General features: G+C 33.9%; 1 protein-coding gene across 11 annotated transcripts in view; it reads right to left on the reverse strand.

The window, feature by feature from the left end:
* The window catches only part of GULP1 (GULP PTB domain containing engulfment adaptor 1), a 307,310-nt gene that overhangs the window by 57,901 nt on the left and 234,808 nt on the right, over positions 1 to 14,601 (reverse strand). For all 11 annotated transcript variants that reach the window (XM_050751834.1, XM_050751837.1, XM_050751828.1 and 8 more), the window contains one exon: positions 10,008 to 10,106. In XM_050751834.1, the coding sequence (XP_050607791.1) occupies positions 10,008 to 10,106 (99 nt within the window). The remainder of the gene's footprint in view (positions 1 to 10,007; positions 10,107 to 14,601) is intronic.

Raw genomic sequence — 14,601 nt, forward strand, 5'->3', positions numbered from 1 at the left:
TTTCTAGCACTCTATAATCTTCATTTGGAGGACAAGTGAGAAAAGCAGAAAAGAAAAGGACTCAGAAAGAAAGATAGAGGAGCCAATTGTTATTGAGATTGCTTTCACTTAATTTTCACTTTACATTTTCATTCATCCAAGTGAAAAAAAAATATTCTATTCTGTATAAAGATAGTCCATGTTAGATTAATAATATATTTAAAAATCCTGTCTCATAGCTGTATGTTTAACTATAAATAAATTTATTTTAGAAGTATCACATTTGTTTTTTCTAAATATCAACATATATCTAAAATGAAATGATTGATTTTTTTCTTATATATATGTCCTTGAATAGTAGTTCCTAAATGCATGTCCATGAATGCCTATGAATAGGTTGTATCCGAGAACTGAGGATTGTCTCTTTCTCTCTCTCTCACTACACACACACACACACACACACACACACACACACACACACACACACACAGAGCAATTGGCATTCTTAGGAATGTCTTGGGGACACTGGTGCTTTGTAAATCCCTTTTTTAGATTTCCTACATTTTTAATGCATTCAAGACATGGTATTTTATATATATGGGTAAATAGTCATATACTCTATATTCATATGTAACAGGGTAAATAGTTTTTCTACATTAATATGCAATATAATTGAATGTATAAAATATCTCAAGGATTTTTAAACTCCAAGATTGCTCTCCAGGTTTGGTAGGGATTAAAATAGAGATGCTTCTTTTTCCTTAAGAGTTTTAAAAACTCACTTCTGGGAATAGAATTCTAACAGGGATCTTAAAAATTAGTTATCAGTGCTAAATGCATACCTCAGAAATTTAGAAAGATCACTAGTTAGTAATCGAATATCACACCTAGGGGAACTAGAAGAACAAATATCAACTAACCCCAAAGCTAGCAGGAGAAATAACTAAAATCTGAGTGGAACTGAATGAAATTGATATAAAAAAATCCATAAAACAATAAACAAACCCAAAAGTTAGTTCTTTGAAAGGATCAACAAGATCACTAGACCGCTAGCTACAAGAACAAAGGCTAAAGGAGAGAAAAGCCAAAGAAGTACAATGAGAAACAACAAAGGTGGTATTACAACTGATCCCACAGAAATACAAAAGATCCTCAGAGACTATTACGAACACCTTGAAGCTCACAAACTAGAAAATCTAGAGGAAACTGATAAATTTCTAGAAATGCATAACCTCCCAACATTGAATCAGCAAGAAACTGAAATCTTGAACAGAACAATATCAAGTTCTGAAACTGAATCAGTAATAAAAAATCTGTCAACCAAACAAAGCCCCAGAGCAGATAGATTCGCAGCCAAATTATACTATACCTACAAAAGAAGAGTTGGTACCAATTCTACTGTAACCATTCTCAAAAAACTGAGGAGAAGGAACTTCTCTCTAACTCATTCGACGAAACCAGCATAATTCAGATACCAAAACATGGCAAAGATACAGTGAAAAAAGAAAACTATAGGCCAATATTCCAGATGCACAGAGATGCAAAAATTCTCAACAGAATACTTGCAAGCTGAATTCCACAGTACATTAAAAAAATAATTCAAAACAACCAAGAAGGCTTTATTCCTGGGATGCAAGGTTGGTTCAACATATGCAAATCAATAAATACAATTCAACATAAAAACAGAATTAAGAACAAAAACTATATGATCATATAAACAGAAGTGGAAAAAGCCTTCAAAAAAATCCAGCATTCCTTCATGATAAAAATCCCTGCACAAACTAGGCACTGAAGGAACATACTTCAAAATAGTAACAGCCATCTATGACAAACCCACAGCCAACATCATACTGAACCGGCAAAAGCTGGAACATTCCCCTTGACAACTGGAACAAGACAAGGATGCCCACTCTCACCACTCTTATTCCACATAGTACTCAAAGTCCTTGCCAGAGGAATCAGGCAATAGAAAAAAAGAGAAGGCTTCGAAATAGAAAAATAATAAGTCAAACTATCCCTCTTAACTTACAATATGTAATATGATTACCTAGAAGATCCTAAAGATTCCACCAAGAGGATCCTGCAATTAACAGTAAACAACTTCAGTAAAGTTTCAGGATATAAAATCAATGTACAGAAATCAGTAGCATTTCTGTACACCAAATAACATTAGAGCTGAGAGACAAATCAATAATGCAATCCTATTTACAACAGTCAACAAAAAAAAATAAAATACCTAGTAATACATCTAACCAAAGAGGTGAAAGATTTCTACCAAGAAGAACTACAAAACACTGCGGAAAAAAAATCAAACATGACATAAACAAATGGAAAAATATTCCATGCTCATGAATTGGAAGAATTAATACTGTTAAAATGACCATATTGCCCAAACAACATACAGATTCAATGCTATTCCTATCAAATGACCAATGCCATTTTTCAGGGAATTAGAATTTTAAAAATTTTAAACTGCATATGAAACCAAAAAAGAGCTTGAATAGACAGAGCAATTTTAACCAAAAAGAATAAATCTGGAGGCATCACATTACCCGACGACTGTACTATAAGGCTATAGTAACCAAAACAGCATGGTACTGGTACAAAAACAGACACATAGACAAATGGCAAAGAACAGAGAATTCAGAAATGAAGCCACAAGTCTACAGTCATCTGATCTTGGACAAAGTCAACAAAAATGAACAATGGGGAAAGGACTCCCTATTCAATAAATGGTGCTGGGATACCTAGCTATCCATATGCAGAAGAACAAAAGTGGACCCCAACCTTTTATCATATACAGAAATTAACTCAAGATGGATTAAACAATGTAGTACCTCAAACTATAAAAATCCTAGAAGAAAATAATGTCAATGCCCTTCTTGATATCAGCTTGGTAAGGAATTTTTGTCTAAGTTCCCAAAAGCAATTGCGACAAAAACAAAAGTAGACTTGTGGAACCTAATTAAAGAGCATCTGCACAGCAAAAGAAACTATCAAACAGAGTAAACAGACACCTTACAGAATGGGAGAAAATTTTCGCAAACTATGCATCCAACAAACGTCTAATACCCAGGTTCTATAGGAATTAAACAATGAAACACACAAAAAAACAAATAACCATATTAAAAATTGAGCAAAAGACATGAACAGACACTTCTCTCAAGAAGACAAACAAGCAGCCAATAAACATGAAAAAATGTTCCACATCACTTATCATCAAAGAAATTCAAATAAAAACCACAATGAGATACAATCTCACACCAATCAGAATAGCTTATTAAACAGTAGAAAACAACAGATGCTGGTGAAGCTATGAAAAAAAGAGAATGCTTATACACTATTGGTGGGAATGTAATTTAGTTCAGCCTCTATGGAGAGAAGTTTGGAGATTTTCCAAGGAACTTAAAACAGTTACTGTTTTCCAGCAACCCTGTTAATGGGTATACATACTTGACATATACCCATAAAAAGACAAATCTTTCTACCAAAAAGACACATGCACTCGCGTGTTCATTGCAGCACTATTCCTAATGGCAAAGACATGGAATCAACCGAGGTGCCCATTAACAGCAGATTGGATAAAGAAAATGTGGTACATATATACCACAGAATACTACGCAGCCACAAAAAGAACAAACTCATGTCCTTTACAGAAAATGGATACTGCTGGAGGCCATTATCCTAAACGTATTAGTGCAGAAACAGAAAAACAAATACTGGATGTTCTCACTTATAAGTAAGAAACATTGGGTACTTGTGGACATAATGATGGCAATAGTAGACACTGGGGACTTATAAAGGGGATGGGAAAAGAGGGTGTTAAGGGTTGAAAAACTATTGGGTACTGTGCTCACTATCTGGGTGATGGAATCATTCATATCCCAAACCTCAGCATGATGCAATATACCCAGGTAACAAATCTGCACATGTAACTCTTGAATCTAAAATGAAAGTTGAAATTATTAAAAACAAAATGAGCAGAAATAAGTAACAGAAAAAACAGAAATTAATTTTTAATATTAACTAGTAATTTACTATTATTAATTTAAATATTAAATATTTATTACTTTAATATTAAATAATTAAATATTACCAATTTAATCTTAAACACTAATTGAATATTAATTATTAATATCAATTTATTATTAAATATTAGTCTTAATAGGAAATCGAGACTTGTGGACAGGAAAGGAAAGCACTGGCATTATTGATTTTGGTAAGGCAATATAGGATAATGAAGTCAACTGGCTAATCATGTTGAGTTGAACCCCACCTCATTGATATTTTGTAAAGGAGGTTTAGGTTGGGGGAAGCACGGAGATTTGATATTAAAAGCTTAAGAAACAGAATTATATAATTGATAGGTTGTCATGTGATAAACTTATTGATAGAAACCTGAAAATACGATTTTCCAACAATAAAAATAGTATGTGGGAATCATCTACTTTCTTACTACCTTTCCCTTTGTTTTATGTTTTTATCACTAAACAGACCTTTTTAAACTTTTATTTTAGATTCAGGGGGTGCATGTTCAGGTTTGTTACCAGGGTATACTGCATGATGCTGAGGTTTGGGGTACAAATAGTCCCAGCACTGAGGTATTAAGCATAGTATACAACAGTTTGTTTTTAAGCCCTTGTCCCCTCCCTCCTTCTCCCTCTGGTAGCCCCCAGAAACTATTGTTGCATCACTATGTCCATGAGTACCTAATATATGTACCTACTTATAAGTAAGAACATATGGTATATGGTTTTCTGTTTCTGCATTAATTCATTTAGGATAATGACCTCCAGATGCATCCATGTTGTTGCAAAAGGACACGATTTCATTCTTTACTATGGTTGCATAGTGTTCCAATGATGTATGTGTACCACATTTTCTTTATCCAATCCGCCATTGAGAGGTATCTAGGTTGATTCCATGTTTTTGCTATTGTGAAAAGTGCTGTGATGAAAATGAGAGTGTATGTCTTTTTGGTATAAAGATTTGTTTTTCTTTTGGATATATAACAAGTATATTCAACCAGCAATAGGGTTGCTGGAAAATGGTTAACTATTTTAAGTTATTTGAGAAATCTCCAACTGCTCTCCACAGCAGTTGAACTAATTTACATTTCCACCAAGTGTATAAGCATTCCCTTTTCTTCACAACCTCACCAGCATCTGTTATTTTTTAACTTTTTAATGACAGTTATTCTGCATGGTGGTGATTGTATCTCATTGCGGTTTTGAATTTAATTTCTTTCATTAGTGATGTGGAACATTTTTTTCATGTTTGATGGCCACCTGTTTGTCTTGTTTTGAGAAGTGTCTGTTCCTGTTTCTTTTTCCCACTTTTTAATAGGGTTATTATTATTTTTTGCTTGTTCAGTTGTTTAAGTTCCTTATAGATTCTGGATATTAGATGTTTGTTAAATGCATAGTTTGCAATACTTTATCCCATTCTGTAGGTGTCTGTTTACTCTGTTGATAGTTTCTTTTGCTGTGCAGAGGCTCTTTAATTTAATTAGGTCCCATTTGTCAACTTTTGTTTTTGTTGCAATTGCTTTTGAGTCATCAATTCTTTCCAAAGGGCAATGACCGGAATGGAGTTTCCTAGGCTTTCTTCCAGGATTCTCATACTTTAAGGTCTTATATTTAAATATTTGATCCATCTTGAGTTAATTCTTGTATATAGTGAAAGATAAGGGTCCAGTTTCAATCTCCTCCATATGGCTAGCCAGCTATCCCAGCACCAATTATTGAATAATCATCTCCCCATTTGTTATTTTTGTTGACTTTGTTGAAAATCAGATGGCTATAGGTGTGCAGCTTTAATTTTGGGTTCTCTATTCTGTACTATTGCTGTACCACAGACTTTTTCTAAGCCCAGCTTAATTTTGGACCCTATTCACTTTAGTTTTTTCCTCACTCTACAGTATCATATGCTATTTTTTTTAAAGTTTGGTATTTCTGTCTTTATATTTACAAATATTTAAAGTTAATGAAAAAAATTATCCTTATTCCAGGTAAATAATCAATGATCAGGAGATCAGGTATAAGGAACAACCTAATAAATCGTAAGTTATTGGTCAATTGGGTTTCATAAAGGTAGGTTTCTTCAAGTGGTCAGGAAGCCAAGGAAGAAAATCCAAACAGATATGATAGCCTAACTTTTGATTAAGTTTTTAACAGAGCTTTTCACATATCTTTCTTTCTTTTTTTTTTTATTTGAGATGGAGTCTCACACTGTCGCCTGTGCTGGAGTGCAGTGGTGCTATCTCAGCTCACTGCAACCTCCACCTCCTGGGTTCAAGCGATTCTCCTGCCTCAGCCCCCTGAGTAGCTGGGATTACAGGCACCTGCCACCACACCCATGTATTTTTTTTTTTTTTTTAACTTTTAGTAGAGACGGGGTTTCGCTGTGTTGGCCAGGCTGGTCTCGAACTCCTGACCTTGTGATTCCCCTGTCTCGGCCTCCCAAAGTGCTGGGATTACAGGCATAAGCCACCGCACCCAGCCAGTTCACATATCTTTCATTGGAAGAAATAGTCTCATTTAAAAGGTCAGATGAAATCATGCAGGAAATAATAGAAAAAGTTGCAATACATACCCATATACTCTTCACCTAGCCAACTGGTAACATTGTGCCACATTTGCATTACATTTGCATTTGCATTACCTGATCCAATTTTGTCTCTCTTTACACACACACATACCCTATAAACATAAGTGGTAGCCATCTTGTAGTGGTAGTTAGTGGTCGCCACCTTGTAGTGGTAGTTAGTGGTAACCATCTTGTAGTGCTTTAAGCAATTAGCATTTTATGCATTTCTAAGGACATGCCATTATTAACCTGTGAATTCTAAAACCCAAAAAAAGTTTTCTCTACATAACTGCATTTAATCGTGTTTGTATTTTATAAATATTTAAACGTGATTATCAACTAACAAAAATTTGAAACATGCCATATGTTCAATAATAGAATAATAATTTGGTAAATTATGGTATATGAATGTGGTGAAATTATTAGAGTTTAGAATGCACCATAGGTAGATTCAAATACAAAATAACAGGAACATACGAAAACGATACATAATGTATATTATCAGCTTTATATATTTCAATGTGTGCTGTGACAAGCCCCAAACCTTCAGATAAGAAATTGAAAATAATATTAATTACACATACACACACAAACATATACACACACTCTGAAACAGCTATCTAATTCATATGATTTAGAAAAAATCTTTCAACATAAGCATGGCCTACAAATACCCTATTCTGACTGGACATTTGCCACTATATATCCTTTTAATTGTGAAAAGAAGATGTAGGAATAGGATTTTCTTTTTCATGACATGTAAGACGACACTTCATTGGTACACTTTTGATTGAATCATCCTTTTGTAACTTATTGCTTCCTTGGTCTATTGTTCTTTATGTAACTGTTAATTGCCTAATGAATTTATCTCATTCATACCTTGCTTTCAATTGCCTTGTTTCCCAGCAAACTACAGATATCCCAAATGCTTGCATCAACCTTCTACTATCTTTTCACCATTTCACTTTTTTCATTTCAGCCACCTTACCAGTAGTTATTTTAGGATCCCCATAACTAAAGTAAATCTTCACATCTTTGTTTGTAATTGAATATTGAGGGTGAATAATAGAGAAGATTAGACCAGATAATTGTGAGAGGACTTGAATTCGTGTCTTGGGAAGTTTGACAGAATGCCATTGTTCTTTAATATGGAAAGCTGAAGGTATGCCATTGAGCTTTACTACAGATTTCCACAGTCAGAGGTTCTGATTCTGGAGGCAAATTTGGAGCCTTAGAAATTACATTTGGAAATGCCTCAGGTAATTTTTTTGTAGATATTCCATAAGCTACAATTTGAAAATGAGGCCTACTGCATTTAGCCACTAAACTATGCACAACAGCAGATCCCCTCCAACTTTAATGTGCATATGAATCACTATGTTTCTTCTTTAACTGCAAATACAGATTCTGTAGGTCTGTAGCAGAGCCTGAGATTCAACATTTCTAACAAGCACCCGATAGATGTGATTGCTGGCGGTCCACAGGCCACACTTTAAATATCCAGTTGTTGCTGGGAACTGGAATTTACATAGATGAAGGTATCAAAGATACTTGCTGGACTAGAGAAAAGTTGCAGACCTGTGGGAAACATTTTTATAATCTGTTAACAGGCCAGAAGTTCCTCTTTTGGCTTTTATATTGAATTAATTTGTCAATATGTATCTTACGGTGTTAGAAGAATGCTTTAACAATATGTATTTATAAAATAATTGGAGTTAAATATTAATTTTTCCAAACTGACTAACATAGTCTTATGAAAATTACTAAATGATAACTCTGAGGCATTGTGAATAAAGTACTGTATTTGTTTACTAAGCCTGCCATAACAAAATTCCACTGACTGGGTGGCTTATCCAACAGGAATTTATTTTTTCCTAGTTCCGCAGGTTACAAGTCCAAGATCCAGGTGTCGGTAGGTTTGGTTTCTCTGGGGCCTCTCTCTTTGGCTTGCAGATTGCTGCCTTCACTCTGTGCCTTCACGTGGGCCTTACTCCGAGTATACATATCACTGGGGTCTCTTCCTCTTTTTGTAAGGATACTAGACATGTTGGATGAGGGCCCCACCCTTAAACACTCATTTAACCTGAGTTACCTCTTTGAAGGCCTTATCTTCAAATATAGCCATATTAGGGGTTAGGGCGTCAACGTAGGAATTCTGGAAGGAAACACTTTAGTCCAACACAAGTACCTGTTAATGAATTCGAATCCAGAACAGATTATATTTTAAAATATTTAATTTGCTTTGAAGGGTCAGAGGCCCTTAAATACAAGAAACTTAAGTTTACAGTGTGTTATGGGCTGAATTGTGTTCCCCAGAATTCACATGTTGAAGCTCTAATCCCCAGCACCTCAGAATGAGACTGTAGTTAGAGTGCTAAATTAAATAAGCATGAGGCCATTCACCTGGGGTTGTCTCTGTTTTTTGAGTTCCTAGACAACAAACTGCAACCTAACTAGTACGTAAATAAACTGAACACTAATTTGGAAGTAGAACACACAGCTAAGTTTCAGCCAATTACAGGCAGCCAGCTCATCACAACATGTCCATATAAAGTAGATGCCTTGCTGTAGCCAATCAGGTGAGTTGTCACTTTGATTTTGTGTTCAGCCTATAAAAAGCTCCATGTTCACGCTGCTGGGCAAAGCTTTCTGAACATCTTCTGGTTTCAAGTGCTGCCTGCTTCATGAATCATTATCTGTTCAAATAAACTCTGCTAAATTTAATTTGTCTAGTTTTTCTTTGAACAGGAGATAAGGCCTTTAAAAAGGTAATTAAGTTAAAATGAGGCCATGAGTATGGTTCCTAATCCAATTTGATGAGTGTCCTTATAAGAAGAGACACCAGACAAGTGTGTGCACAGGTGGATGACCATGTGAAGAGGCAGCAACAGGGCAGCCCTCTGCAAGCCAAGGAGAATGGCTACAGAGGAAATCAACTCTGCTGGCATCTTGATCTTGGAACTCCAGCCTCCACAACTGTGAGAAAATATTTTCTGTTGTTTAAGTCACCCAGTTGTGGTGTTTTGCTATGGCCTTCCTAGAAAACTAATACACACTGATTACATCTACAGGAAATAAAAGTCAATGCAGAATATTTTAATAAGCAACACACAGCTTTTATCTTCTTTCATACTCAGTGAACCACACTGTATGCATCTCTTTCACATTTCATGAAAAAAAATTCCTAAATACAAGTCCAAACACTGCTGAATACGCTTAACATAAGTTATTAATATTATATCCCAAACAAGCTGAAGAAAAGATCACTTATAATGCAATTCCAAAAGTTGTTTTCACTTCTAAAAATCCTAGAGTTTCGAACTGCCATTAGCTCAGAACTAAACAGTTCAGGGTGGCAAAAATTATTAAATATTTGTTAAAGTAAGAATATAATTGCAATTAATTAAAGATTACCTCTAACATTAAAAAATAAGCCTTACCTTTGTTTTGGGTTCTAGAATTTTTACTCCATAAATAGATATTTGCAACTCCACTTTAGGAATTTTCTGGCCTTCAGATTTCTTGATATGTCTTGCAAACTACAAATGAAAAATTATTCACAAAACTGCAATTCTATTTCTATAAAGAATGAACAAAAATAAACATACATTTGGAGTTCATATTCAATTTCAGACTTTAATTAAGTGAATTTTTGCCAAGTATAAAGCATTTTATAAAGATAGTCTCAAAATATTTAAAAATCATAGCAATCAGCCATTATAATTCACATTGATTTTCAGCAATTTTTTTAAATTAAGATTTTTAATGCACTTCTTTCATGGTATTTACAAAAACGTATTCATAACAGACAGCTGAGGAAACTCAAAATACTTTGTGGGAAGATGTGTAGAGATCAGTTTGTTTTTCTGTGAATTTTTTGTTGTTATTATCTTCACAGAATTAGCAGTTCATCAGCTGTTGAATATGCCCTCTTTGCCATTTCTAGATATTTACCTAGTTTGGAACACTATTCTATCCAACCACATCAATACATAAAAAGCAGCAGATTACTATGTCCAAACTGAAGCTAAGAATTGAAGTAATTATCCCAGCTGAAAGACTCAGGTATAGAACTAGACTCAGTCTAGAACTACACATATAGTGAGTATCTTGAAAGCACAAATTTTTTTCAATACTTTTGTAGTAGTATTTATTATATTTTCTCACTGAGTTACTAGGTGTATGTAAATGCTTGTTCGATTCTGTTATAAAATCAAAAAGAAAATCAGAATACTCATGTGCTTAGCAGATGGAGTCTCTGCCTCTCTCCTAGCATTGCTTAATTTAGTGGGGGAGAATTTCAGGAGCCCAGCTAAACTTGAATATTAAACAATTAATATTCTTTTTAAAAACTTTAATTTTAAAATATAGGCACAAACACAACACACACACACATATATATACTATTTAGTATACACATAGCCCATGCAACATTTGGAACATATTTGTACTAAAAAATATTTGTCTGAAATTCAAAGTTTACTAGGCGTCTTGATTTTAATTGACAATTTAACTCTCTCCCTACATTCCTTCTCTCCTCTGCAATCACCCCCACATCCAACTTTTTCTTTTTAAGAAATGGAAAGAAAACTATTAGAAGAAATAATTTCTCACCCCTCTTCTAGTGCTTCAAAAAGTTATTTCCTAGTGTACCTTTTTCTCTCTAAGGATATAGATCATCCTAACTTGACTCAAAATTGATGACATGTAATGCAAGATAGCGTTCCAGTCCTCTTGTATGTCATAGTTACTTGCACTGTGTATTTCACTGTAATTTAGGGCAGATGTGAATACACATGGCATAGCCACATTCTGGAGCACAGAGTGATTAAAAGTCTTTCTCTCTTTTCATGGCTTTGCACTGCCACAGAGAATAATACAATTAACGCATATCTGAATGCCTTTAAGTGTCTGCCTTCCTATCCCAGGGGGTACCATTTGTTTTATTCCATTTTGAGTGGTATAATTTTTCCCCTTGCTGTCTATCTTGCTCTATGAACTTAGGTTGCTATTTTTTGTATTCAGCAGTCTTACTGCTGCACATGATACAACTAACTTGTGCCAGATACTTTTCTTTTTTGTCTTGTATAAATTTATTTTGCTTGAGTGTAGATCTTTAAAAATTATCCCAGCTATCTCCCAAAGAATGTGGATTAATTTTGTTTATTTTCACTTCATAATCTCCTTATATCAGCATAATTAAGCAATTTGAAGGTTTTCATATAGGAAGGCTTACAAAATAAGTCATCAGCTCTCCACCTATGTGAATGCATCTGGATAAAGCAACTCTCACTATCAGCTGCAGAAGCATCCTTAGTTCTGTTGTTTTCCTAAGTTCTGTTGTTTTCCAGAAAAAGACAGAGCATGGCTTCTGAAGCCCCTTCCACATCCAGACTCAACCATTCCTGTGACCTCTGACAAGAACTGTGCAATCTTTAAAATTTTTTCCCACTGAAACATCTACCACAAAGCAACCACTATTATTAAACTTAACTATTGAGAAGGAAAGAAAGAATGGAAGAACTAGAGAAGGGAAGGAAGTAGGGGCTGAGGTAGAAAAACAAAGTGGAGAGGTAAGAAGGGAGTGGGGAGGAAGAAAGGAAGAGAGGGAAGAAGGAGAGAATGAAATAAAGAAAAAGAAAAAGAAGCACATTTCTAAACTAGGTTTTCTGAAACTTTTCTCTCTTCTTCATAACAGGATGAATTAACTGTGCTCAAAACAGCTTCAGATTCATGCAATCTAATCTTCTTATTTCAAAGATAAGGATAGTAAGTCCCAGATAAGCTATGTACCATGGTCATAAAATGGGTTTGTAGGAATTAGGCCTAGTAACTAGTTTTGCAGATATCCACTAAATAATCTTTTTCTTTTATACAACATATATTCTGCATTTAGAAAAGAAAATTCCCAGTTCTACCTTCATTCTTATCAATGTTTACACTGGTTATTGGCCTTGATTTTTGAAACTATGTTACACAACTCTCATGCCTAAAGTTACACTCATTCACTCTATATTTTTTTCAGTTTAATATTCTCCTTCCTGCCTCTCTTTGTTTTTTCTAAAACTTAAGCTAACTGTATTCTATAGTTTGCATGCTCCCCTCTAAGTCCCTTTTGCTACTTACAGATTTCTTGCCTTCCTAATATTTCTAATTAACCTTAGGAAGATATGCTGATCAATCTACATAACATTATATTCTATTTTTTCCCTAGTTACTATTTTAATGTCAAAGCTTGAACAGTCTTTTTTGTAAATTTCTTTCAATTTTTGCTTCAGTGGATTTATTTCTTGGTAGATCTAGATGGATACAGCTATCTGCCATTAAAACTTGAATATAATAATCCAATAAAAATTATTCAAAGGAAGTGATGCATAAGCATTTTGGAGAATGACTGGATACAACAAATGAATATAACCAAGACTTTGTCATCATAACGTGATGGGGAAGGATGGAGTAGTACTTGAAATAAAGTATTTGGTTAAATATATACTACTGATAAATAGAACTATTAAAGGAAATTTAAAGGGAGCACAACTGAGTTTCAATATTATCATTACATAATTTCTATCCATTTCTCAGAGGACTTTTTAAAAAGTGAAATTAAGTAAACTACTAATGGAATATAGAGTATTAGGCAATAAAATTAATTTACTAATTTGGGCCTATTATTTGAAGCTACTATTTTTCTTTGGGGTTCTCATATTTATATTTTTAATTTAAAGTATTTCTAATAACCCTGCAGGAAATGAGCTATGTTTATATATAATTAAATTAAGCTCTAAATGTTTTATTAATTACATAACTGATTGTGAAGACAAAATAGTGTTATACAACACAGAAAGAGTGAGTTCAAATGGAAAATCTACTAGGTTGAGACTTCACGAGGCTTGACAGCAATTCCCAAGGGCTACATTTTCTTGCAGTAATTTCATGTAACTTTAATTTAGTTGTAGCAGAGTGAGGGGATTTTCACTCTAAAACTGGATTCCAGGAATGCTGCCCACTGGGTATCTCCCAGGGAAATTGATAAACTTTGAATCTATATATCAATACTTACTTACATGTAAAAATCACAAATTGTTTATGAAATACATTGAGCCCCCAACATCTGTACTAGTTGTATTAATAAAAATATATAAATCACTATTAAAAATAAAATTTGTTCCAATAAACAGTGCTATTCAATACATCGAAGTCGAAAGGGTTTAAAATTACTACATTTCAGAAAATTTGTTTTATTTGTTGTTGTTGTTTTTGTTTATTTTGTTTGTTTGTTTCTTTTTTGAGATGAAGTTTCCCTCTTGTTGCCCAGGCTGGAGTGCAATGGCGCGATCGCAGCTCACTGCAACCTCCGCCTGCCGGGTTCCAGTGATTCTCCTGCCTCAGCCTCCCAAGTAGCCAGGATTACAGGCATGTGCCACCAAGCCCGGCTAAAACATGATCAAGAAATAGAAACTGTTGAACATGATTAGAAAATAAAGAACATATTTTGATATGGTATCTGAACTTTAAAAGGTTAATACTTACAAAAATAATTATATTTATAAAAGAAAAATTTATAAACTATAAATTCTCTAAAAAATGACAGTGTAAAAAAGTCAAAGTTTTAAAATTTTGTGAAAACTAAGCAGGCATCATTAAACACAGAAACACGAAAAATTCATATTGATAATTCTTTAATTTCTCCATCAGATTTTATTCTTAAATTTTAAATTCTTGTTTAATGTCAGAAGCCATTACATTAATATTGCTGAAAAAGGAGTAAATATAAATAAAATGTTACCTTACATGGTAATATAAAATAAATAGTATAAAGTAAAGTAAGTAATATAAAATAAATTATAAAATCACATACTGAATTATATAAATTTTTTTAAAGCAGTCAGAATTCATATGTTACAGAAAAACAAATAGGAAATTAAAATGGAGATGTGTACGTATGATAAAAGAGCAAGTTTCTTTTTTTCTTTTTTTTAGTAGAGCCACACCACCACCTACTGGCCATTTCGAACCAGTAGAGCCGGGTTTGAC

The sequence above is a fragment of the Macaca thibetana genome, chromosome 12, assembly GCF_024542745.1.
Source record: "Macaca thibetana thibetana isolate TM-01 chromosome 12, ASM2454274v1, whole genome shotgun sequence".
NCBI lineage: Eukaryota > Metazoa > Chordata > Mammalia > Primates > Cercopithecidae > Macaca > Macaca thibetana.